This window comes from Lithobates pipiens, unplaced genomic scaffold (genome assembly GCF_037356315.1).
Source record: "Lithobates pipiens isolate NorthernLeopardFrog02 unplaced genomic scaffold, aLitPip1_a1.2 Scaffold_23, whole genome shotgun sequence".
NCBI lineage: Eukaryota > Metazoa > Chordata > Amphibia > Anura > Ranidae > Lithobates > Lithobates pipiens.
Window position 1 is genome coordinate 145775457 of NW_027507785.1, and position 25248 is coordinate 145800704.

At 40.9% G+C, this 25248-nt stretch overlaps 1 protein-coding gene across 7 annotated transcripts in view; it reads right to left on the minus strand.

Annotated features, from left to right (window-relative positions):
• The window catches only part of IPPK (inositol-pentakisphosphate 2-kinase), a 1165378-nt gene that overhangs the window by 411461 nt on the left and 728669 nt on the right, over positions 1-25248 (minus strand). For all 7 annotated transcript variants that reach the window (XM_077452467.1, XM_077452466.1, XM_077452469.1 and 4 more), the window contains 2 exons: positions 6760-6832; positions 6363-6645 (listed from right to left, as the gene is read on the minus strand). In XM_077452467.1, the coding sequence (XP_077308593.1) occupies positions 6363-6645; positions 6760-6832 (356 nt within the window). The remainder of the gene's footprint in view (positions 1-6362; positions 6646-6759; positions 6833-25248) is intronic.

Consider the following 25248-nt stretch of genomic DNA (forward strand, 5'->3'; position numbering starts at 1 on the left):
GTTTGCGGGTTTCTCTAGGACACGTGTGAACGTATGCTATCTTATAATCACCCCTCTGACGACTGGGAAATGCTCCTCCCCATTGCGGGAGTGAGCACCTCCTAGACGGCTCCGTAGGTTGGTTCTCCTAGTTACAACGTCAGTTTAAAGGTTATACGTTCTAAAGTTCATCACTCTATTAATAGGTATGAGTTAATATTATCTGTGGATTGTTTTTGTTATTCCGTAAGTCCAGAATCGAATACATCGCAAATGCACCACATTACTCCGATTTTGACACTCGCACCGCTGAATAAGATACGTTGGTATCTAATGTTCCCCACACCAGGTACAGTTTGATACCAGACGCTGACAGCACCCCACCCCCCCGTCCTCTATATATATATATATATATATATATATATATATATATATATATATATATATAATCTCTATCAGGCGGCAGGCAAAACAGCTCCAATGGCAAACTTCATATAAAACTAAAAGACACTTATCTCCCCCACAGTATAGTCAACCCCAATACAGTGGATTTAAATCACAACAACCTCCACCGCTGCCTTACACACCACTGACCTCGACTGGCATATTCACGTTGTTGATCCCCTCTCACCCACGTTGGGATACAGGGTCTCATCAACCGCCAGAATACCCTTCCTCCCACACCCTCTACCAAACAACGTTTTATTAACGCTCACGACAGCGAAATACCCACCCAAAAGTTTTTCCTATATTACACTCCCTCCCTTCGCAGACCCTTGGGCCCCGATCTTAAAAGTGACAGCGTATCTCTAGATCACACTGTTAAAAATGCCCTCGTCCAACGGACTAGCTAACCACCTCACCGCTAAAATAATATCGCTCAATGCTAAAGGCCTAAATATCCCAGAAAAACACTCTAAACTTCTCCTCACCATGCACAGGAATAAAGCAGACATCATACTTCTTCAAGAAACACTTCCGGACAAACTCGGTACCGAAATTACATAACCATCATTACCCCACAGTACACCATGCAACATCCCCCCTAGCCAAATCAAAAGGCGTGGCTATCCTGCTACACAAGAATTGTCCCTTCCAACTAACAGATCAACTTTCTGACGATGAGGGGAGATATCTTTTTCTCAAGAGCTATCATGCAGGTAAAAAAATTACTCTAGTTAATCTCTACGCCCCAAACACCCTTCAAGTGACATTTTTCAGGGACATAACCAATAAACTGATACCCTTTCAAGAAGGAACTGTAGTCCTAGAAGGAGATTTTAATGTCCCACTCAACCCTATTCAGGATACGTCCCCCGGCACCTCCTCCCTCCCGTACAAAGCCCTAAAGAAAATCAAGTCGTATCTGGCGACCCTGCTACTTCATGACACCTGGCGCACCCTATACCCAGAAGGAAAGGACTACGCCTTTTTTTCCAGCCCCACATAATAGATATTCCTGCATAGACTTTCTCTTCCTGACACAAAAAGACTTACCGTTGCTCCAGCACGCATCCATTGATCCCATGATTTTATCGGATCATCAACCCACTACGATGACACTAGCATTTCCAGAGACATGATCCCCGGCACCTACCTGCAGACTTGACCCTTCCTTACTTACAGATCCCACTACAGCAGCCGAAATCTCCACACAGCTCAAATACTTCTTTGCTGAAAACAAACCCTCAGAGACATCTCTGCTAAATAACTGGGCATCTCACAAGTGCGTTATTCGTGGGGTTCTTATTGCAACGAAACCGAGAAAGGAAGAAACACTAGAACAGTCTCTTAGAACACATCCAACAGCTTGAAACCGCACATAAACACACTCAAGCAGTGGCCACACAGAACGCACTCATACAGGCACGCTCTGAACTTGTAGAGCTCCTAGATAAGCAGATTAAAAGAAAATATGTCTTATACAGAAAATCCTTCTATGAATATGGCAACAAAGCCAGTAGGACCTTAGCAAGGGCCCTCCAAATTAAGAAAGAAAACACCATCCATTCCATAACTGACACATCTGGTCGAAAGATACACCAGTCCACAGAAATAGCAAACCACTTTGTTAAATACTACACCAAACTTTATAACCTTTCCCCGACAGCCACACCGAACGACTCCGCAACCAGACAAAACAAGATCAGGGAATTCCTACAACAATATAGCCCAAATCCAATATCGGACACAACCGCACAAGAATTAGATGCCCCGTTAACGTTGACAGAAATATCTCTAGCGCTAAAACAACAAACCAGGAAAAAGCCCAGGACCTGACGGCCTAACAGTGGGATATTATAAAACCGTTGCGGAAATTCTCACCCCACACTTTGCGGGTGCCTTTAACTCCTTCACTACGCCCATTGAGCCCCCGGAAGATCTACTACAAGTTTACTTAACAGTCATACTAAAACCAGGTAAAGACCCCTCAGTAGTGACTAATTACAGGCCCATTTCACTACTCAAGGTCGACCTCAAATGGTACGCGAAAACATTAGCAAATCGGCTGCTACCACTCCTCCCCCAACTAATCAGTCTCGATCAAGTGGGATTTGTCCCTGGTAAAGAAGCGAGAGATAACACTCAAGGCCATAAATATAAACTACTGGCTCTCCAACTCCCAAACGCAAGGATTTATGCTATCGCCCGATGCAGAGAAGGCATTCGACAGAGTGGCCTGGGACTACATGGCTTAAGAATTAAAAACAATTCATTTTCCCACCAAAATTATGAATTTTATACAAGCTCTGTACTCCACCCGAACCGCGAGAGTCAGAGTGAATAGCCACCTGTCGAATGCCTTCTCCATCTCTAATGGAACGCGCCAAGGATGCCCCCTCTCCCCTCTAATTTTCATCTTAACCATGGAACCTCTTAAGAAGAATTAGAGAGAACTCCGATATTAGAGGTATAGAAATCAAGGGTCGCACTTACAAAGTATCTGCGTTTGCAGATGATATTCTCCTCTTCCTATCTGCTCCCCTTACGACCATCCCCAACCTTCAAGACTTTGATACCTTCAAAATCCTAACAAACTTACAAATCAATTTCTCAAAATCCAATGCCCTAAATATAACTCTGCCACAAAATGTATGCACCCTCTGCCGCGATAACTTCCCTTTTCACTGGAACGCCAGATCACTCACGTACCTAGGTATCCAACTCCCAGCATCCCTAACAGATCTATACGCCCTAAATTACATCCCACTGATAAAGAATATCACGAAGACCTCAAGAAATGGTCCCCTGAACGTTTCTCTTGGTTCAGCAGAACCGCAATCATTAAAATTAATATATTACCTTGAATACTATACGTGCTACAAACCATCCCAATCAAACTCCCCCGGCCTTATACACTACATATCGAAATGCATGCACTGACTTTATATGGAATAAACTTTGTCCCCGATTGAACTTCCACAGACTAACCATTCCGAAACTTAAAGGGGGCGCCGGGCCTCCCGGACATACGCAAGTACCAAGTAGCCTGTCACCTGACCCGGATAATTGACTGGGTCGTCCACACGAATCACAAGGACTGGGTTCATCTTGAACACTCATTCTCCCCCTACCGCTCACAATCCTCCCGTGGATCACTCAACAGCACAGATCCCGAGACCACACGGCCCACCCCTTTATAGGACCGACCTTACAATCATTCCGCTGGGCATGCAACAATCACAAAATATCTTCCACTAACGGACCAATGAACCCTCTTAGGTGGAATCCAGATCTCACACCTAGCATGCACCCGTCCTTTCCAGCTGCAGGATGGCCCGACCCAACTGTCAGAGCGCACCATTTCTTTGATGAAGATAACCTTATGTCCCAAACAGAACTAGCAATGCTTACGTCCAAAGAATCGTTTCCCTTGTGGACGTATCTGCAGATCCGACATTTTTTTAAAATGAACGCAGACCCAGGCCACAGTGGTCCAGACCGCTAACGACCTTTGAAACGATTTGCTCCAGTGAGGAACCACAACGCCATCTGATATCAACCACTTACTCATTATTATTCTCAGAACAAACACAAGCTAGCTATCAAACAAGGCAAAAATGGGCACGAGATCTACAAACTGAATTCACAGACGCGGACTATGCAAACATATTTAGATTCGTCCACAAGGGAACGGTCAATGTACAAATCCTGGAAAATGCCTTCAAAACAACCTCAAGATGGTACAACACACCCCACAAGCAACACCTAATCAACCCATCCACACCCCAGACATGCTGGAGATGCAACAGTGCAGTGGGCACGCTGCTTCACATCTGGTAGACATGCCCAATCATACAACCCTACTGGTCCGCAGTACACAAAATAACCTCAGACGTAACCACTCAGCCCCTGGAATTGTCCCCAGCCCAATTTCTACTACACCATTCCAAGACATCCAGTCGCACCTATTACAAGTCTCTGGCTATGCACATGGTCAACGCAGCCAGAATGTGCATTCCGCTTCGCTGGCGCTCCCCAAACCCACCTCAAATAAAGGATTGGTTTGCACGCATTAATACTACGATGACGATGGAGGACTTTATACACCAAACGAAGGACTCGCCCACAAAGTTTACAGCCACATGGTCATACTGGATACACTTCACGACCACAGATACCTTTAAACAATACCTGCTGACATAAACCATCAAGAGAGGACATAAGAAAACCTTTCACACAACAAGGGTCTGCTTCCCCAACAGACTTCCCTTCCCTACTGACCCTTTTCTGACGCATTCCCATCCAAAGGGTACATTTAAAGCCCATAACTACTTCTTCCCCACATAGAAGAGGGGACGCAAATACCCAACATCCAACATACCTGCCCCATACCCCTCAAACTCACACACAGTTACCACAGGATACTTACCGAACATAAATTAGCTGATCCTAAGCACTATATTAGATAAGATGCAAGGTGCAAGTTACAGTCAATTAACGCTACACTGCCTACCGATCCCAATATGAGTTTTACTATACGATCAGTATTTTGACGTTCAAAAGGGAAATAATAAAAAAATAAAATAGTTTGGACAATGTTGTCAATATTCCTGTCATTGTCATAGATTGATGTTATTCTGCCTTACATACGATAGCGGCTGCATCCGCTTATGCAATGAGACAAATTTGAAGAAAAAAACAAACTATGTACAAGTGACTATGTACTTTCTGTATGAATTTAATAAGAATTGTTTGGTAAAAAAAAAAAAAGCAATGTGGGGTACAAGTAATGCTATCCCTACGCGTTTCGACACTAGGGGTCTTCAACAGGGGTGCTCTGGACTGATGAGTCAAAATTTGAACTATTTGGCTGTAGCAGGAGTGAGCTTGCCGAAGGGATGGAAAGCGGTACAATGGTGAGTGTTTGCGAGCAACAGTGAACCATGGTGGAAGTTCCTTGCAGGTTTGGGGCTGCATTTCTGTAAATGGAGTTGAAGAATTGGTCAGGATCCATGGTGTCCTCAAAGCTGAGAAATACAGGCAGATACTTATCCATCATACCACACCATTAGGAAGGCATGTGATTGGCTCCAAATGTATTCTGCAGCAAGACGACAACTGCAAACATACAGTCAATGTCCTTAAAAACTATCAAGAAATCCTGGGAGTGATGGTTTGGACCCCACAGAACCCTAATCTCAGCATCAGCAAGTCTGTTTGGGATTATATAAAGAGACAGAAGAATTTGAGGCAGCCTACATCCACAGAAGATTGTTGATGAGTTCTCCAATATGTTTGAGACAACCTACCTGGAGAGTTCCTTTAAAAAGTGTGTGCAAATGTACATAGGATAATTGATGCAGATTTGAAGGCAAAGGGTGGTTACACCAAAAATATTGATTTGATTTGTATTACTCTTCTGTTCATTTACTTTCCATTTTGCAAATTGATAATTTACATATTTCACACCTGCCTAAAACCTTTGCACAGTAGTGTATGTGTCTGTCAGGAAGAATTTGTATCCCTATAAATAAACTGCATAGAGGCAAAGGAGGCAGATTTTGATGACATAATATAGAAAAACACAGCTTTGTCAGTTGACCACTGTCAAAGCAGCATGATCAGTAGATGGAAACAACCATTATTACTAGTTGTCTAGTTGCCTCTTCATTGTAGCTTTGTCATCAATAACATGTAAATTGCAATATTTAGCTCAAGCAACATAGCCCTGCAAAAAATGCTGAAGGTGACTTAAAAGATATACCACAGCATCAGTTTGTGTAAGTCAACTTATGTAAGGAGTCAGTATAGAGCATAACTATTTTACGTAGTAGGTGATATTTAATGGAAACTTTTAAACATCCCAAAATGTGCTGGAAATATAGCATACACCTATTAGGGAGTACAGAGTGAAGGGGGTCTACACACCCAATATTTACCATTTCTGAGGAAATCCATACAGAAGCAGCTGGCCTCACAGTAATTCCTACTCTGGGACACTGGAATAGATTTGATTTTCCCTGCTCTCCCAGAGTCAACACTGGTGCTCAGTAGTGTGCTTGTCAGTACATGTATAAGTTCCTTCAGAATGTTTTTCGTGCACTGAGGTCCAGCAACCAGTCCATCCGCTGTTAAGAAAAATGGCTTCAGGTGGTGGGCAAGTTCATTTAGGTCTGAAAGATATTCTTGGTCATCCCGACAGCCATAAATTAATGTGCCATTCTGAAAGGAAAGAGCGATCAATGAACACATGACATTTTCCAAATAATCCATTAAGGCATAAAAGTCCCATTACAAGACAACAGATGACACTCAACAAATAATATAAGCATATACCTTAAATATTTTTAAGTTGTTTTGAGAATCCTGAAGTAAACTCATTAATGCAAAATGCATCCGTTGCTTATGTCTGCAAAAAAAAAAAAAAAAGTAAATTCAGTAATGTAAAGTAAGTAAAGTCTCATGTGTTGTGCAGGTTATACAGCATTGATAGCCGGGGGGGGGCTGTCATGCAGGGAGACAGCTGTCCCCTCCTGCCACACCAATCATCCCCAGCTGTGAACCAAGGGACAATCATCCATGTGTGCATTGTGGGTCCTTGGAGGCCGTGTTCAGTGAACACCCTGCATCCATGGATGATACGCCACTGCTTTAAAAGGAAATTAATCTGTCCTCATGGTCAGTATGAAAGTCTAAAAATTGGCAATTGATGAAAATTTGATTTTGAGGGGGACACACTGCGGTAGTCAACTGGGAATGGTTTGTTTTAAAGTTTTGGAAGTGTGATTCCTGTAAAAATACAGCATGGGGCGTTGTCTCCATAAGTAAGAGGCAACAAGATCGTTTTTCAGGTAAGCGGAAGTCTTTTACATTCCAGGAGTATTCTAGTATTTCTAAGACATTGGGGTTTATTTACTATAGCACAAATTTGCGAATAAATGGTCGCAAAATGGCTAAAACTGCACAAATTAGCACAGAAATAAATTCACTATAGCAATCAGGAAAAATAGTCACAAAAAATTCACTAAAGGTCACAGACAACAGAGACCATCTAAGTAAGTCGTCGAGATCGAAACATGAGAATTGCACATGGAAATAAAGTTTACAGCATAATATGATGGCCTAAATGATTCTTAAATATGTGGTATATTGTTTAACTAATTCTCATCCCGTGCATAGTAATATGATAGGCACAAAGTGGCTCTGCTGTCCCGAGTGGCTGTCATATGATGTCCTCGGCTTCCCTGACATCTTGGGGGGTGCATGTGTGCTGCATTTGCTTTCACAGAGCAGGGACGTGGATCTGTGTGTGTAAACTGTCAGGGGAGAGGAGACAGATTGTGTGTTCTTTGTATATAGGAACAACAATCGATCAGCTCCCCAGTCAGTCCCCCACCCCAGTTAGAATCACTCCCTAGGTAACACATTTAAACCCTTGATCACCCCCTAGTGTTAACCCCTTCCCTGCCAGTGACATTTATGCAGTAATCAGTGCATGTTTATAGCACCGATCGCTGTATAATTGTCAATGGTCCCAAAATAGTGTCAAAAATGTCTGATCTGTCTGGCACAATATCACAGTCCTGACAAAAATCGCAGATCGCTGCCATTACTAGTAAAAAAAATAATAATAATAAAAATAAAAAAATAACATAAATCTATCCCCTATTTTGTTGGCACAATAACTTTTGTGCAAACCAATATACACTTTTTTTTTACCAGAAATATATAGAACAACATATATCAGCCTAAACTGTGGAGACTTTTTTTTTTTTTTGCAAAAAATAAAAACACAGAGGTGATAAAATACCACCAAAAGAAAGCTCTATTTGTGGGGAAAAATAGGATCAACATTTCATATGGGTACAGTGTTGCATGACCACACAATTGTCATTTAAAATGTGACATCGCTGAAAGCTAAAAATTGGCCTGGGCAGGAAGGGGGTGAAAATATATCAAGTGGTTAAAGATAATCTGATTTTAAACTGCTGAAAAAAATTGATGTATAAACTTAATGTGATTGTAGCCGTATTAGTGCCAGTACTCAATTTTCTCTGATGTATAAACTGAAATATCACTGAAAGTCTGAGAAGAGTTAAATTCCCCCTCTTTCTACAACTATGTACCAGCACAAGTGTGTATGCTCAGACATATAAAATAGCCACAATTTAACTCACATTCATTTTTTTACGGAGCACTATAGTAAATTTGCAAATTCACACGTGGCTAAAAAGCATTTGCGAGCGTGAAAATGTGCGCACATTTTCACGCACGCAAATGCTTTTTAGCCACGTGCGAATTTGCAAATTTTGCATGGTTGAAACTTGTATTTGGCTATATAAGCCAAATACAAGTTTCAACCATTGATTCTAATTGTACAATTGTTATGTCCACAAAACAATACATTTTAATTTTATTTCTGTTTATCTCTCTAAAATAAATTGTGCTTGCTGGGTTTTTATGCTGCTGCTTCTTCATATTTTTTTTTAAAATGCTAGTAATGTGTAATGTTTTGGTCAGATATATTTTTCTCTGTCTCTCTCACTTGTTGCTCTCCATTGCAGCCCCGCCTCAGAAGAAGTTTGATAACAAAACGTGCGTAAGGCGGAGTCACATACTAACGTCATTTCTGGGTGTGATAGCAGTCACTGAGCCTGTGGAACGCAGCTGGAGTGCACGCTGCAAGTGAGACATACCAGGTCTGAAGCTGTAATTTCTCCCGCAAGACTTTGAGAAGTTTCCATAGTATGGGACATTTGTTTTTATTTTTTACTTTTACTTTTTTTGTCTTTTTTACGGTTTTAATTTTGGAATAAACATATTTCCTCATATTTTGCATGAAAACCTTATCCATACTGGATATTGGAGAGAGCATTAGGAGAGGAGCACAGCTGGCTGATCTGGGCTTGGAGAGAGATCTTTTGCACACCTAATTCAGTCCAGCTGCGGGATATCCTTGGAAAGTCCCTAGGAGCTGGATACTGGTTGGAAAGGTTGGGGCCTGGCTGCATGATCTATCTTGAGAAACAGTATTGGTACATCAAGCCTATATGCTATGCGAGATACCCCTGTATGGGTTATTGGAGCTGGTGAGTGGGGACCCAAGAAGAGGAGCACTTAAAAGTCACCTGGATTTTGTCCCTGTGTTTATCGTCACCAAGCACTTATCACATAAGACTTTGGTTGGATTGCTTTTTTTAAATGTATTTTTTGGATTTGGCACACTAATTGTTTGGGGTCATTTTATATCATTTCAAATATTTTTTTATTTAATATTTATCTTACACTTTTGTGACTATTTTTTATATATACATTTATTTTTATTTTTTATATACTTGCATTTTTGGTATCAGAGTATCACGGTTTATGTATCACTTTTAAACATTTATTTATATCATGTTCATATTTATTTGGCAACCTAGTGAGGTTTTCACCACTGGTATGTGCACATTGGTAATTTATTAGGATTGCACTATTGGTATATGCACTTTTATCTGTCACTATAGAGGCACATAGCACCTAACAAGTGTCTGTTGCCTTTCAATATATAGGTAGCGCCATTTACCCTTATACTTGCACTATTATCATTCTAGTCCCCTATTGGGGACCTAGCAAGGTAGGCTGCACACCTTATTTCCCTTTGGCCTAAGCACGGATACATTATTTAACATCTCTTAATATAGTGGTAAAAATGGAGTAAGTAGTAAACGTAGTCAAAACATAGCCAGAGTTCGTTATTGAAAGTGGGTAGCCAGTGCAAGCCAGTAAATCAGGAAGCCAGAGATCAGCGTAGTCGGAGACGGCAAATAGGAACAGGTACCAGAAGGGATGTCAGCCAGGCAAGTCTTTAACAGGTACACAGCAGAGAATCTTCAGATAGGTTGACCGAGGCAAAGGCATGGGAGATATGAACCAGGCAGTTTAAATAGCCAGAAGTGCCTGGCTGGCGAGTAGGAAATGATCACCAGGTGAGGCACTGTGGAACGATGGGTGCTGGCAATTAACCAGCAGCTGAGCATTGAGAAGGGAGGGCTGAGCCCAGCCCTGACAGTACTCCCTAAACGGCCTCTCCCCCTTGGAGGGCTACCAGGTTTGAGGGGAAAAAGTCTATGGAAAGCACAGAGAAGGACAGGAGCATGTACATCCGAGGATGAGACCCATGAGCACTTCTCCAGACTGTAACCCTTTTGAACGAACCAGGTACTGTATGTGCCCATGGTACCTACAAGAGTCAATGATTGATTGTATCTCATACTCCTCAAGTGTTTTAATAAGGAGACATGAAATACATTCGAAATACGTATGTTAGAAGGAAGGTATAATGCATAAGCCACTGGGTTGATCTTACGGAGAATACGAAAAGGCCCAATAAACCGTGGTGCCAGTTTCTGTGAGGGAATACTGAGTCGGAGGTTGCGAGATGAGAGCCAAACCCTCTCCCCAAATTGGTAGGAGCAGGTAGGCGTCTGCGGTCAGCATAGAGTCTGTCAAAAAGGGGTAAAGGTGCGCTATGGACCCTAAATCTATAAAAGTTATAAAATATGGTGGAGTGGAAAAGTAATCAAAGTGGTTAGAAAGTGAAGAATAAAATGAAAAAATAATAAATAAATGAATGAGTGAATAAGTGCCCTAGTGATAAAGACAGGGGCTGCCACTACCTATTGGAATCACCCCGAAAGGTGAATGGTATAATAGTGTATCAAAGGGGTAGTAAACGGCGCACACCTGCTAATAATATGTGCAAGTTGCCAATCTAGTAGAAATCATGTAATAAAATGTCACAAAAACTAAATACGTGATGATCCGTGGATAGAAAATTATTTCATACCTAATACAATGTTATTGAAAAGTGCTTGATACAAAACGCTAGGTGTTATTTATGAATTAGAAGTACCAAAATACAAAACCAAAAATATAAATTAAAATGTCAGAATCGCAGTCCTGTATTGTATGCGATTTAAAAATCGCTAAGTGGAGCTATATTGCACATGTATATTAAAATCCAGCAGCAGAAAATTATAAGCAAAAGGAAATCTCATTAAATTGCAATCTATATTTCGTGCGATTCTAAAATCGCTACGTGGAGGTATATCGCAAGTATATAATGCAAGTCCCACAGCAGGATATAGTGAAATACAAAAACATAAAGACACAAAAAAAAATATAGATAAAAATGTCAAAATCGCAATCCTGTGTTGTATGCGATTTGAAAATCGCTAAGTGGAGCTATATTGCACATGTATATTAAAATCCAGCAGCAGAAAATTATAAGCAAAAAGAAAAAAGAAAATCTCATTGAATTGCAATCTTATACTTCGTGCGGTTCTAAAATCGCTATGTGGAGGTATATCGTAAGTATATAATGCAAGTCCCACAGCAGGATGTTATAAGCGGAGAAAAAGTAAAAATCAGAAAAAAACAGTAAAAATGTCTTTAAAGACGGAAGTGACAAAAGTGCTTCAGTGCTTCAGAATTTCCAGGATGATGACCGGTGCATTAATAGTAAAAATTCACACTCACCAGCTCCCCATCCCCGTATGGGGTTAATGCGCCTCCACAGTGTGAGCCCCTGTGTCGCTGCTTTAAAGCTGGTCCGGTTTAAAAATCCATGGAAATCCTCATGAAAGATAACAAAGTGGGGCAGACATAGTGTAATCCAGTTTTAAATGTTTATTTAAATGTTTAAAATCGCTACTCACATATGTGAAATGAAAACCGGCATTACAATCATTCAAAAGGATGCTGTATGTTTGAATTCGCCGCCAATACCACTGTATACGAGTGGAAACACCTGAGGCCACGCCCTACGCGTTTCGTCATCGGACGTCGTCTGGAGCGGCCATCTTGGTGCTCCACTGACTTCATATAGGGTGTATTATTAGTACGGCGCATGCGCGAATGCGCAAGCGCCATATTACTAGTTGGAACGAGGGAGAACCAATGCGGTGCTATCCCTCAGGCATATGGAAACTGCCTAATACATTAGCAAAATCTGTCAGATGGCCAATGAATACTGCGGGGCGGAGACATCGTATGCGGCGGTGAATGCAAGTTTTAAAACCAATGGGTAAAAGTGATTAAACAAGCATACACATATAAATCATCCTAAATGACATACAGAAAGTTCATATAAGTGAAACTGTCATCATCTGTGTAAGGAACATCTGATATATTTTCATCTCAGCAAGAAAAAGGTATTTTAATAAAGAAAAAAGGAAACAAAAATAAATAAAAATAAAAATGAGAAAAAAATAATATATATAAGAAAAAATAAAAAAATGAATATAAATATAAATATAAATAAAAAATATATAAATTAAATTAAATTTTATTAAATTTTGGGAACTGTCTAAAATATATCTGGGCCCTTATCCCCATCTGGGATGGCACAAATAAAAATAAAATAAGACCAATAAAAAAATATGGAAAAAAATATAAGAATAAGAACAAATGCTCATTATTTAGAATAGTTATTTGAAAGGTCGCCATAAATCTATCTATTCCATGGCGCAAATCAAAATAAGACCAATAAAAAAGATGTGGAAAAAATAAAATAAAATAAAAATAAAAATAAGAACAAATGCTCATTATTTAGAAAAGTCATGTTAAAGGTCACCAACAATCTATTCGTTAATAAGGGACCGAAATAAAAAGATGAAATAAAATAAATATAAAATGAAAAACATGATGAAATTAACATAAACAGAAATAAACAAAAATCCCTAGGGAATCAAAAATGGAGATGAAAAAGGGAAATAAAAATAAAAATAAAAATAAGAAATTTTCATTATATTATAATGTGATTATACTAGTTGATGTTCAATCGGAAATATGTTCGACCTAGCTGAATGTATTAATTTCGATCAGAATGTGGAAAAAAAGCACAGAGGAAAAACAGATATGGGAGAAAAAAAATATTAAAAATGTTAAAAATATATATATATATATATACATATATACATACATATACACACATATACACATATATATATATATATATATATATATATATATATATATATATATATATATATATACATAGACACATAAAAAGAGAACAATAGGCAAAAAATGCCGTGAATGGATTAAAAATTAGTTAAGAAACAATTAAGATCCAGTTCTATGTTAAGGCCTGCTGGTTCTAAAGTATTCAAAAGGAATATCCATTTTGTTTCATTCTTTGAAACTTTGATTCTTTTATCTTCCCCTCGCCAATGACCATTAATTTTATCAATACCATAAAAGGTCATGAGGTTAGGGTCTCTATTATGATAATCTCTAAAATGTTTAGAAACACTATGATTTTGGAATCCTTTCTTAATATTTTTAACATGTTCTCTAATTCTTATGTGTAATTTTCGTGTGGTCCTACCAACATATTGTTTACGACACGGGCATTCTATCACATACGTGACGTGAGTACTATTACAAGTAATGAGCTCGTTAATTTTATATTCTCTTTTGTTAGAGAAAGATGAAAACTTTACTATTTTTTTCAGAATGTTTAAACTCGTTTTGCAAGGAAGGCATCTGCCACATTTGAAAAAACCTTTCAAATTTTCAAAGATTTTTATGTTTTTTGGTGGATCAATGATGTTCTTGGCTAACAAATTTCTTAAGGTGGGGGCTCTTCTGTATATAAATACAGGTTTGTTAGGCAATAAAGATTTTAGTGTGTCATCAGTGTGTAAAATTGACCAGTGTTTTTTAAGAATTCCTTCAAGTTTCTTGTACTGACGACTATAGCCAGTCAGGAAAGCTGTTTCCATCCTACTGTTATTTTTATTTTTATTTTGAATTCTTTTGGGCACTTCGTTTATAAGTTTTTCTCTCTTCATTTTACCTATTTTTGTTTTCAAATCACAAAGCTCTTTCTTTTTGTATCCTTTTGAGACAAATCTGTCTATAATTTGGTTTGCCTGTTTCTCATAGTCCGACTTGTCACTACAATTTCTATATATTCTCATTAGTTGACCTTTGGGAATATTACTTAACCATTTCGGGTGATGGCAGCTGGTAATGGGAATGTATCCATTTCGATCGGTGGTTTTAAAAAACGTCCTTGTGCCCAACTTGCCATTTTCTTTGAATATCTGTAGATCCAGGAAATCAATACTTTTGGTATTCCAAACACCCGAAAAGGAAATTCCGTAGGCGTTCTGGCTGATCTCATCGAAAAAATAGTTCAATTCTTCTACTGAGCCACTCCATACCATGATTATATCATCGATGTACCTACGGTACATTTTCAGGTGTGGCCTGGGTACGCTATAAATCTGTTCCTCTTCCCATCTATTAAGGAAGAGGTTAGCTACACTGGGAGCATATTTAGCTCCCATGGCTACTCCTTTAGTTTGCGTATAATAAGTGCCCTGGTACCAAAAAAAGTTGTGTGACATTGCCAGTTGTGACCCTTCAACTATAAAGTCGATCTGTTCATGTTTGAGGTCAGTCTGAGTTTGTAGTGCCCAATCAATGCTGCTTAATGCGTGTTCTTGTTTGATGTTGGTATATAACGAATTAACGTCAATGGTGACCAAAATATCTTCCTCTTTTAAATCTATATTTTGTAGTTCAGTAAGCAACTGTTTACTATCCTTAAGATAGGATTTTCCTTCTGCCACCAAAGGTTGTAGGTAACCATCCAGGTACTCTCCCAACCTCGAGAACAAAGACCCAATACCGCTGATTATGGGCCTACCTGGGGTTTTTTTTTCATTTTTGTGAATCTTTGGTAAATAAATATTTTGCCTCTTTCTTGTTTAGAATACCTCTTTTTTCCCCTTTTTTAATGAATTTCTTAAGCAGTTTTTCAGATTCAGTTTTGGGGTTGGTAGTTAATTTCTTATACGTATCCTTCTCCGCAAGTAGTTTTTCCATTTCCTTTTTGTAATCGTCTTTATTGAGTATCACTAGGCCACCTCCCTTGTCCGCCGAGCGTATTACTATATTCTTTTTCTTTTCAAATTGTTTAATAGTGTTCCATAAACTCTTGTTCTTTTTTCCATGGATCCTTAGTTCTCTTAAATCTTTTTCAACCAATTTCTTGAATACTGTAATGCTATCGTTTTTTTGTCCTTTTGGATTAAAAGTAGAATTATTTTTGAGATTAGAATGTTTGTAAACACTGTTCTGCGCAGTGTTTACATAGACATTGTTCCCAGCCTGTTTAGGTTGTTGTTCTTTTCTAGCGAATTTTTTTTTAATATTCAGCTTCCTTATAAATTTCTGCAGATCGATAAATGCCTCAAACTTATCAAGTTGCTTATCAGGGGCATATTTGAGACCTAAATCAAGGACCTTAAGTTCTTCCTCATTGAAAGTGGCCGAGCTAAGATTATATATTCCCTGGCCTACTGTTCCCTTCTTTTTCTTGTTTCCTCCCCTCTTTCCTCTATTTCGTTTCTTTGTTCCCTTCTCGGGGTTCTGTAAGTCTGTTCCCTTCTTTCGTCCCAATACCGTTCTAAATGATCCACTGGGTTCGATCTCATATTCCCTTGTTTGGTCCACCTGGGATTCCATCCACCATTTTGCCAGGGGTGTCCCCACTGAAGAAGGGAACAGTAGGCCAGGGAATATATAATCTTAGCTCGGCCACTTTCAATGAGGAAGAACTTAAGGTCCTTGATTTAGGTCTCAAATATGCCCCTGATAAGCAACTTGATAAGTTTGAGGCATTTATCGATCTGCAGAAATTTATAAGGAAGCTGAATATTAAAAAAAATTTCGCTAGAAAAGAACAACAACCTAAACAGGCTGGGAACAATGTCTATGTAAACACTGCGCAGAACAGTGTTTACAAACATTCTAATCTCAAAAATAATTCTACTTTTAATCCAAAAGGACAAAAAAACGATAGCATTACAGTATTCAAGAAATTGGTTGAAAAAGATTTAAGAGAACTAAGGATCCATGGAAAAAAGAACAAGAGTTTATGGAACACTATTAAACAATTTGAAAAGAAAAAGAATATAGTAATACGCTCGGCGGACAAGGGAGGTGGCCTAGTGATACTCAATAAAGACGATTACAAAAAGGAAATGGAAAAACTACTTGCGGAGAAGGATACGTATAAGAAATTAACTACCAACCCCAAAACTGAATCTGAAAAACTGCTTAAGAAATTCATTAAAAAAGGGGAAAAAAGAGGTATTCTAAACAAGAAAGAGGCAAAATATTTAATTCCGAAAGCAGCTAAAACACCAGTGATCTATTATTTACCAAAGATTCACAAAAATGAAAAAAAAAAACCCAGGTAGGCCCATAATCAGCGGTATTGGGTCTTTGTTCTCCAGGTTGGGAGAGTACCTGGATGGTTACCTACAACCTTTGGTGGCAGAAGGAAAATCCTATCTTAAGCATAGTAAACAGTTGCTTACTGAACTACAAAATATAGATTTAAAAGAGGAAGATATTTTGGTCACTATTGACGTTAATTCGTTATATACCAACATCAAACAAGAACACGCATTAAGCAGCATTGATTGGGCACTACAAACTCAGACTGACCTCAAACATGAACAGATCGACTTTATAGTTGAAGGGTCACAACTGGCAATGTCACACAACTTTTTTTAGTACCAGGGCACTTATTATACGCAAACTAAAGGAGTAGCCATGGGAGCTAAATATGCTCCCAGTGTAGCTAACCTCTTCCTTAATAGATGGGAAGAGGAACAGATTTATAGCGTACCCAGGCCACACCTGAAAATGTACCGTAGGTACATCGATGATATAATCATGGTATGGAGTGGCTCAGTAGAAGAATTGAACTATTTTTTCGATGAGATCAGCCAGAACGCCTACGGAATTTCCTTTTCGGGTGTTTGGAATACCAAAAGTATTGATTTCCTGGATCTACAGATATTCAAAGAAAATGGCAAGTTGGGCACAAGGACGTTTTTTAAAACCACCGATCGAAATGGATACATTCCCATTACCAGCTGCCATCACCCGAAATGGTTAAGTAATATTCCCAAAGGTCAACTAATGAGAATATATAGAAATTGTAGTGACAAGTCGGACTATGAGAAACAGGCAAACCAAATTATAGACAGATTTGTCTCAAAAGGATACAAAAAGAAAGAGCTTTGTGATTTGAAAACAAAAATAGGTAAAATGAAGAGAGAAAAACTTATAAACGAAGTGCCCAAAAGAATTCAAAAGAAAAATAAAAATAACAGTAGGATGGAAACAGCTTTCCTGACTGACTATAGTCGTCAGTACAAGAAACTTGAAGGAATTCTTAAAAAACACTGGTCAATTTTACACACTGATGACACACTAAAATCTTTATTGCCTAACAAACCTGTATTTATATACAGAAGAGCCCCCACCTTAAGAAATTCGTTAGCCAAGAACATCATTGATCCACCAAAAAACATAAAAATCTTTGAAAATTTGAAAGGTTTTTTCAAATGTGGCAGATGCCTTCCTTGCAAAACGAGTTCAAACATTCCGAAAAAAATAGTAAAGTTTTCATCTTTCTCTAACAAAAGAGAATATAAAATTAACGAGCTCATTACTTGTAATAGTACTCACGTCACGTATGTGATAGAATGCCCGTGTCGTAAACAATATGTTGGTAGGACCACACGAAAATTACACATAAGAATTAGAGAACATGTTAAAAATATTAAGAAAGGATTCCAAAATCATAGTGTTTCTAAACATTTTAGAGATTATCATAATAGAGACCCTAACCTCATGACCTTTTATGGTATTGATAAAATTAATGGTCATTGGCGAGGGGAAGATAAAAGAATCAAAGTTTCAAAGAATGAAACAAAATGGATATTCCTTTTGAATACTTTAGAACCAGCAGGCCTTAACATAGAACTGGATCTTAATTGTTTCTTAACTAATTTTTAATCCATTCACGACATTTTTTGCCTATTGTTCTCTTTTTATGTGTCTATGTATATATATATATATATATATATATATATATATATATATATGTATGTGTGTGTATATGTATGTATATATGTATATATATATATATATATATATATATTTTTAACATTTTTAATAATTTTTTTTCTCCCATATCTGTTTTTCCTCTGTGCTTTTTTTCCACATTCTGATCGAAATTAATACATTCAGCTAGGTCGAACATATTTCCGATTGAACATCAACTAGTATAATCCCATTATAATATAATGAAAATTTCTTATTTTTATTTTTATTTTTATTTCCCTTTTTCATCTCCATTTTTGATTCTGTTTATGTTAATTTCATCATGTTTTTCATTTTATATTTATTTATATATTATATTATTATATTTATTTTATTTCATCTTTTTATTTCGGTCCCTTATTAACGAATAGATTGTTGGTGACCTTTAACATGACTTTTCTAAATAATGAGCATTTGTTCTTATTTTTATTTTTATTTTATTTTATTTTTTCCACATCTTTTTTATTGGTCTTATTTTGATTTGCGCCATGGAATAGATAGATTTATGGCGACCTTTCAAATAACTATTCTAAATAATGAGCATTTGTTCTTATTCTTATATTTTTTTCCATATTTTTTTATTGGTCTTATTTTATTTTTATTTGTGCCATCCCAGATGGGGATAAGGGCCCAGATATATTTTAGACAGTTCCCAAAATTTAATAAAATTTAATTTAATTTATATATTTTTTATTTATATTTATATTTATATTCATTTTTTTATTTTTTCTTATATATATTATTTTTTTCTCATTTTTATTTTTATTTATTTTTGTTTCCTTTTTTCTTTATTAAAATACCTTTTTCTTGCTGAGATGAAAATATATCAGATGTTCCTTACACAGATGATGACAGTTTCACTTATATGAACTTTCTGTATGTCATTTAGGATGATTTATATGTGTATGCTTGTTTAATCACTTTTACCCATTGGTTTTAAAACTTGCATTCGCCGCCGCATACGATGTCTCCGCCCCGCAGTATTCATTGGCCATCTGACAGATTTTGCTAATGTATTAGGCAGTTTCCATATGCCTGAGGGATAGCACCGCATTGGTTCTCCCTCGTTCCAACTAGTAATATGGCGCTTGCGCATTCGCACATGCGCCGTACTAATAATACACCCTATATGAAGTCAGTGGAGCACCAAGATGGCCGCTCCAGACGACGTCCGATGACAAAACGCGTAGGGCGTGGCCTCAGGTGTTTCCACTCGTATACAGCGGTATTGGCGGCGAATTCAAACATACAGCATCCTTTTGAATGATTGTAATGCCGGTTTTCATTTCACATATGTGAGTAGCGATTTTAAACATTTAAATAAACATTTAAAACTGGATTACACTATGTCTGCCCCACTTTGTTATCTTTCATGAGGATTTCCATGGATTTTTAAACCGGACCAGCTTTAAAGCAGCGACACAGGGGCTCACACTGTGGAGGCGCATTAACCCCATACGAGGATGGGGAGCTGGTGAGTGTGAATTTTTACTATTAATGCACCGGTCATCATCCTGGAAATTCTGAAGCACTGAAGCACTTTTGTCACTTCCGTCGATAAAAGACATTTTTACTGTTTTTTTCTGATTTTTACTTTTTCTCCGCTTATAACATCCTGCTGTGGGACTTGCATTATATACTTACGATATACCTCCACATAGCGATTTTAGAATCGCACAAAGTATAAGATTGCAATTCATAAATAACACCTAGCGTTTTGTATCAAGCACTTTTCAATAACATTGTATTAGGTATGAAATAATTTTCTATCCACGGATCATCACGTATTTAGTTTTTGTGACATTTTATTACATGATTTCTACTAGATTGGCAACTTGCACATATTATTAGCAGGTGTGCGCCGTTTACTACCCCTTTGATACACTAGCATAGAGTCTGTACCTATCACTGGCACGTAGCAAGGACTCTTGGACCAGTACTCAAGTGGAATGAAGATCATGGAGATGCTCTTGTAACACATGAATTACTTGAGGAGCAAACGAGTCATGCAACATGGATGGTTGGAAACCATAATTCGCCAAAAACTCAGACAAAATTTGGTATTGATGGCACTATTGTGAACAAACTATGCCCAAGGTAAGAGGTCGCTATAGTGGTCAGAAATATAGCAGCGTAGAAACTGCTCCAAGGCTTGGTTGGCTTGTTCTGTGTCCCCACTGGACGGCGGGTTATACGTAGAGGTGAAGGAAATCTAACCCCCATCTGTGCACAAAATGCTCACCAAAATCTGGAGAAAAACTGGCTACCATTGTCCAAAAGTCAAAAGATCTCCTGAGCAAAAATGGATGCCATTTCTTTGGATGTGGGCAACTTCTTAAAGTGGTTGTAAACCCTTACAAACCACTTTGACCTACACGTAAGCCTAGATTAAGGCTTACCTGTAGGTCCAAGCAATATCTCCTAAACCTATATGGTTTAGGAGATATTTGCTCGAAAACGGGCACCGCTGTCTACGGCGCATGCGGCGTAGACAGCAGCGCACAGGCGCACTGAGCGCGGCATTTCCAAGAATGGAGCTGCCGCGCGTGTCGACTCCCGTGCGCATGCGCGGGAGTGACGTCATCGCGGCTTCGCCGAATGACAGCGGCGGAGCTGCGAGATGCCACCAGCAAGATGGATGCGGCGGACTACAGGGGACTCTTGTCCTGGACACGAACCTTGGCACCTTCCGATTGAGACGGAAGGCCAATAGATCTGGTGTTCCCCACTTCAGGCACAGCTGCCTGAATATCTCCGGGTGCAATGCCCATTCTCTTGGGTCCAGCATCTGGCGGTTCAGATAGTCCACCTGCCAATTTTCCACCCCCAGGATGTAAATGGCCGACAAGGCCGGTACGTGTCGTTCTGCCCACTGAAGTGTAAGCGACCTCCCGAGCAGCGGCTGAGCTTCTTGTTCCCCCTTGGTGATTTATGTACGCCACAGCCGTGGCGTTGTCCGACTGTATCCTGATCAGACGCCCTTGAAGACTCAATGACCATGTGTGGAGGCACAGCCTGATCGCTCTCAATTCGTGCAGATTGATCGGCAACTTGGAGTTTTCCGTCGACCAGAGGCCCTAAGCCGACTGAATCCCCATCACTCCACCCCAGCCGGATAGACTGGCGTCCGTAGTGATCACAGTCCATTTCAGAGGAAGGAACGATTTTCCGGACTGAATCACTGGGGACCTCAACCACCAGATTAGGGAGTCCCTGACTGGTTGGCTCATCTGGATCTGTCGATCCAGGGACAACTGAGATTTGTCCCATTTCAACAAGATCTCCTTCTGCAGGACTCTGGTGTGGAACTGGGCATAAGGTACTGCCTCGAAGGAGACTATCATGAGTCCCAGTACTCGCATGCAAAACCGGAGCGACAAGCACTTGCGGTACAACAGTAGTTTGAGATCTGAGAGTCTGCAGTTTGTCTGAAGGGAGAATAACTGTCGCTTCCCTGGAATCCAATAGCAAACCTAGGTACTCCAGACGCTGGGTCAGCACAATCACTGACTTCTTTAGGTTCAACAGCCACCCAAATTCTTGCAGGGTCTGCATGGTGATCGATACATCCTCCTCTAATTCTGAGGCGGAAGATGCTCTCAGGAGGAGATCGTCCAGGTAGCCCACGATCGTGATCCCGTGTTGTTGCAGCAATGCCAATACTAGAGCCAGTACCTTGGTAAAGACTCGGGGGGCTGATGCCAGGCCAAAGGGAAGAGCCACAAATTGGTAATGGGCTTCCCCAACTGCCAGACGGAGAAAATTTTTATGTCAAAGGCATATGGGTATGTGCAGGTACGCATCCTGGATGTCTAAGGACGCCAGGGAGTCCCCTTGATGGAGTGCAGCGACTACTGAGCAAACTGATTCCACTCTGAACCTCTGCACTTTTACAAAGTGATTGAGGACTTTCAAGTCCAAGATCGGACGTACCCCTTCCTTCTTGGGAGCCACAGATTTGAGTAGAATCCCTGGAAGCGTTCCAATTCCGGAACTGGTACAATCACCCCCTGATTCAGTAAGTCACTTACCGCCCCCAACAGGGCCTCACCGCAAACCAGGGATATGGGTATGCTGGAGGGGAAGAATCTGTTTGGTGGCCAAGAGAGAAACTCTATCTTGTAGCCTGTGGAAATCAGATCGCAGACCCATTGGTCGGATAACCAGGAGGACCACCGGGCTGTAAACTCCCGAAGGCGACCCCCCACCCCAGACATGGGTGGGGCAAACCTTCATGCAGTAGCACCTTTGCTCGCAGGCTTAGTAGGCTTACGGTTCCAGGGACGCGTTTGACCGTCCGTGGACATCCTGTCAGGGTGCGGACGTTTTGTCGAAGCACCGGGCGGACGAAAAAGCCGCTTGTGAGCGGAAAAAAAGGGCCTCTTACCACCAGTGGCATTTTTTATAATGTCATCCAACGAGGCTCCAAAGAGCCGGTCGCCAAGGAAGGGAAGATCCGTCAGGGCTTTCTTGGATGCCTGGTCAGCAGACCAGCATTTTAACCAAATGAGGCGCCTCAGCATCACAGCTGACACTGAAGCCCTGGATAGCAGAGGGAGAGTATCCAGGGCCGCGTCACAAACGTACTTAAGGCCTTGCACTAGTTAGTCTGCTAGTTCCACGCAGACAGGGGAGGCCTGTTGCTCTCCCAATTCACGGTGCAAAACTTTTGCCCACTCGGTCAGTGTCTGCAACATCAGTGTGGATGCCGGTACAGGTCGCACAACTGACTCCACAACGGTAAACAAGGAACGAGCCACTAACCTGGATACTGGGGGGTCCACGACCAGAGGAGCTGACCATTTCTTGAAAAGACTTTCCTCAAAGGGGTAACACACTGCCATGTATTTGAGGACCGAAAATGTCCGTTGCGGTGGACCCCATTCCTTGTAAATGAACTTATCAAAATAAGCCAGATACGGGAACACCTTAGGTAAACGTGCTGGCTTGCGGGACCCAAAAGGGACCGGTACATAAGCAGAGGGATCCGCTGGCTCCTGAATCTTCAGGGTATCATGCACAGCTGTGATAAGTGCTCCAACTAGCGCTTTATCACGCACAGACCCGGACGGGGACTCATCCTTACTGTCCAAACGGTCCTGGTCAGCGTCATCTGACAAGACAGAGCAGGGGTCACCGGCCTCAGCAGGACCTGAGTCTGCGTCAGAGCTCTCCCCAGAGGACAGGGGGGGGGGGGCAGGGACCGCTTTTTAGCACTTTTCTTCCCACGTACTGCCTCTATCTTGGCAACAAACAAATTGAGGACTGCCGTAAGGGTGTCCATAGGGACTGCGCAGTCTGCAGGTGACCCGGTTGCAATTGCCTGGATTTCGGGGAAAGAAACACCAGTTTCTGAAGCCATGCTGACCCTACCCTGTTTACCACCCGAAGGGGACTTAGGACAGTGACAGTCCCACCCTCCTGCTGCCGCTGGCTGAGGGGCTCTAACCCACTGGCCTCACCACCCTGTGCCGTTTCACGCAGTATTACCGCAATGCCTGAAGATCCCCAGCGCTCCCAGATGCAGAGATAGCAGTGTTGGTGGCCGGCCGGTCGCACGATCGGTGAACGATCTGTGGGCGATCAAACACACATGTTCAGAACACAGGAAAACCTTCCCAGCGCCCTGTGATGACCAAACGGGAAGCAGAGAGCACAGGGGCAGCTGCTAGAGCACAAAAACGTGGCACAGCTACAAGGAAATGGCCGCCGGTGTTCTTAATATGGAATCACCAGGAAAATGGCCGAATGAAGCCAGAAGCCAGTCTGACCCTTGCCCATACTTGAAATGGCCGCCAAACAGCGCTATGAGGGAATAGAGAGAATATGTGGCAGGCACAGTGCTGCATCAGCACAGGGGAATGACTACACAGGCATCCAGCGGGACTAAGCTTCAGGACCCAGGCACCCAGCACAGCTAAAACCCCCAGATGAGAGCCCAGACACACACACACACACCGCTCAGCACATGTACAGCCCCCCGTGAGGGGGGAAAGGAGGGAGTTAGGGACCAGGTAGAGAAGAGAGGGGGTGAGGGGGGCCCCAAATCGACCTCCCAGGGAATGCCCAGCTGCTTCACCCTGACAGGCAGGGAGTGCTGTACTTACCATTCCTGAAGCTGGGAGACATTCCACGGTAGTCAGCTCCTGATCAGTAAAGGGAAGACTACTGGCCTCGGCATACTGTGACACAGACATCAGTAGTCTGGCCATATGTACTCCCCGGAGCATAAAGCTCACCGACCACCTCTGGAGCTGAGGTATGTCGTGGCCTGCCGAGCCTTAGCTGCGACCTGCACATGCTCGCTGGCCGGACTGGGGAGACTACAAGGATAAGTGAACCAGCCTGTCACCCAGCCGGCTGTTGATAGAAGATCACAGGATCATTCATCTTCGCCAAGCTTCTGCATCAAAAAATCATGGACCTATGAGTTCTGCCTGAGCAGGCTGTGGGGTTGTAGCCTAGGGACCGCCCCATGGGCAGAACTAAAAGTTCTGAAGTGTTGTATTACAACTTGCCTAGTATCTCCAGTGATAGGGCTAACAACCCATTTTGTTAGAGCGGAGCTGTGTCGGTCGGTGAATATAAGAGAAATAACAGTGAGCCACATGCCATGTGTGTTGTAACCTCTAGTAGCCAGTCAGTGAGCGGTAATGATACACTGCAACCTCTGGCAACCAACCACAATCGCTGCCTGATCTGATTCAGTAAACGGATTTTGAGTCTAGCTGCTATTTATTGTATGTCTCAAAGCATGTGGAGAGCAAAATTGCGTGGAAGAGGGGGCCCAAGAAAATGTTTGTTTGCCCAGGGTCCAATCAATATTAAAGACCGCCCTGGCCAGCTATCTTGGGAGAATGGTAAGTC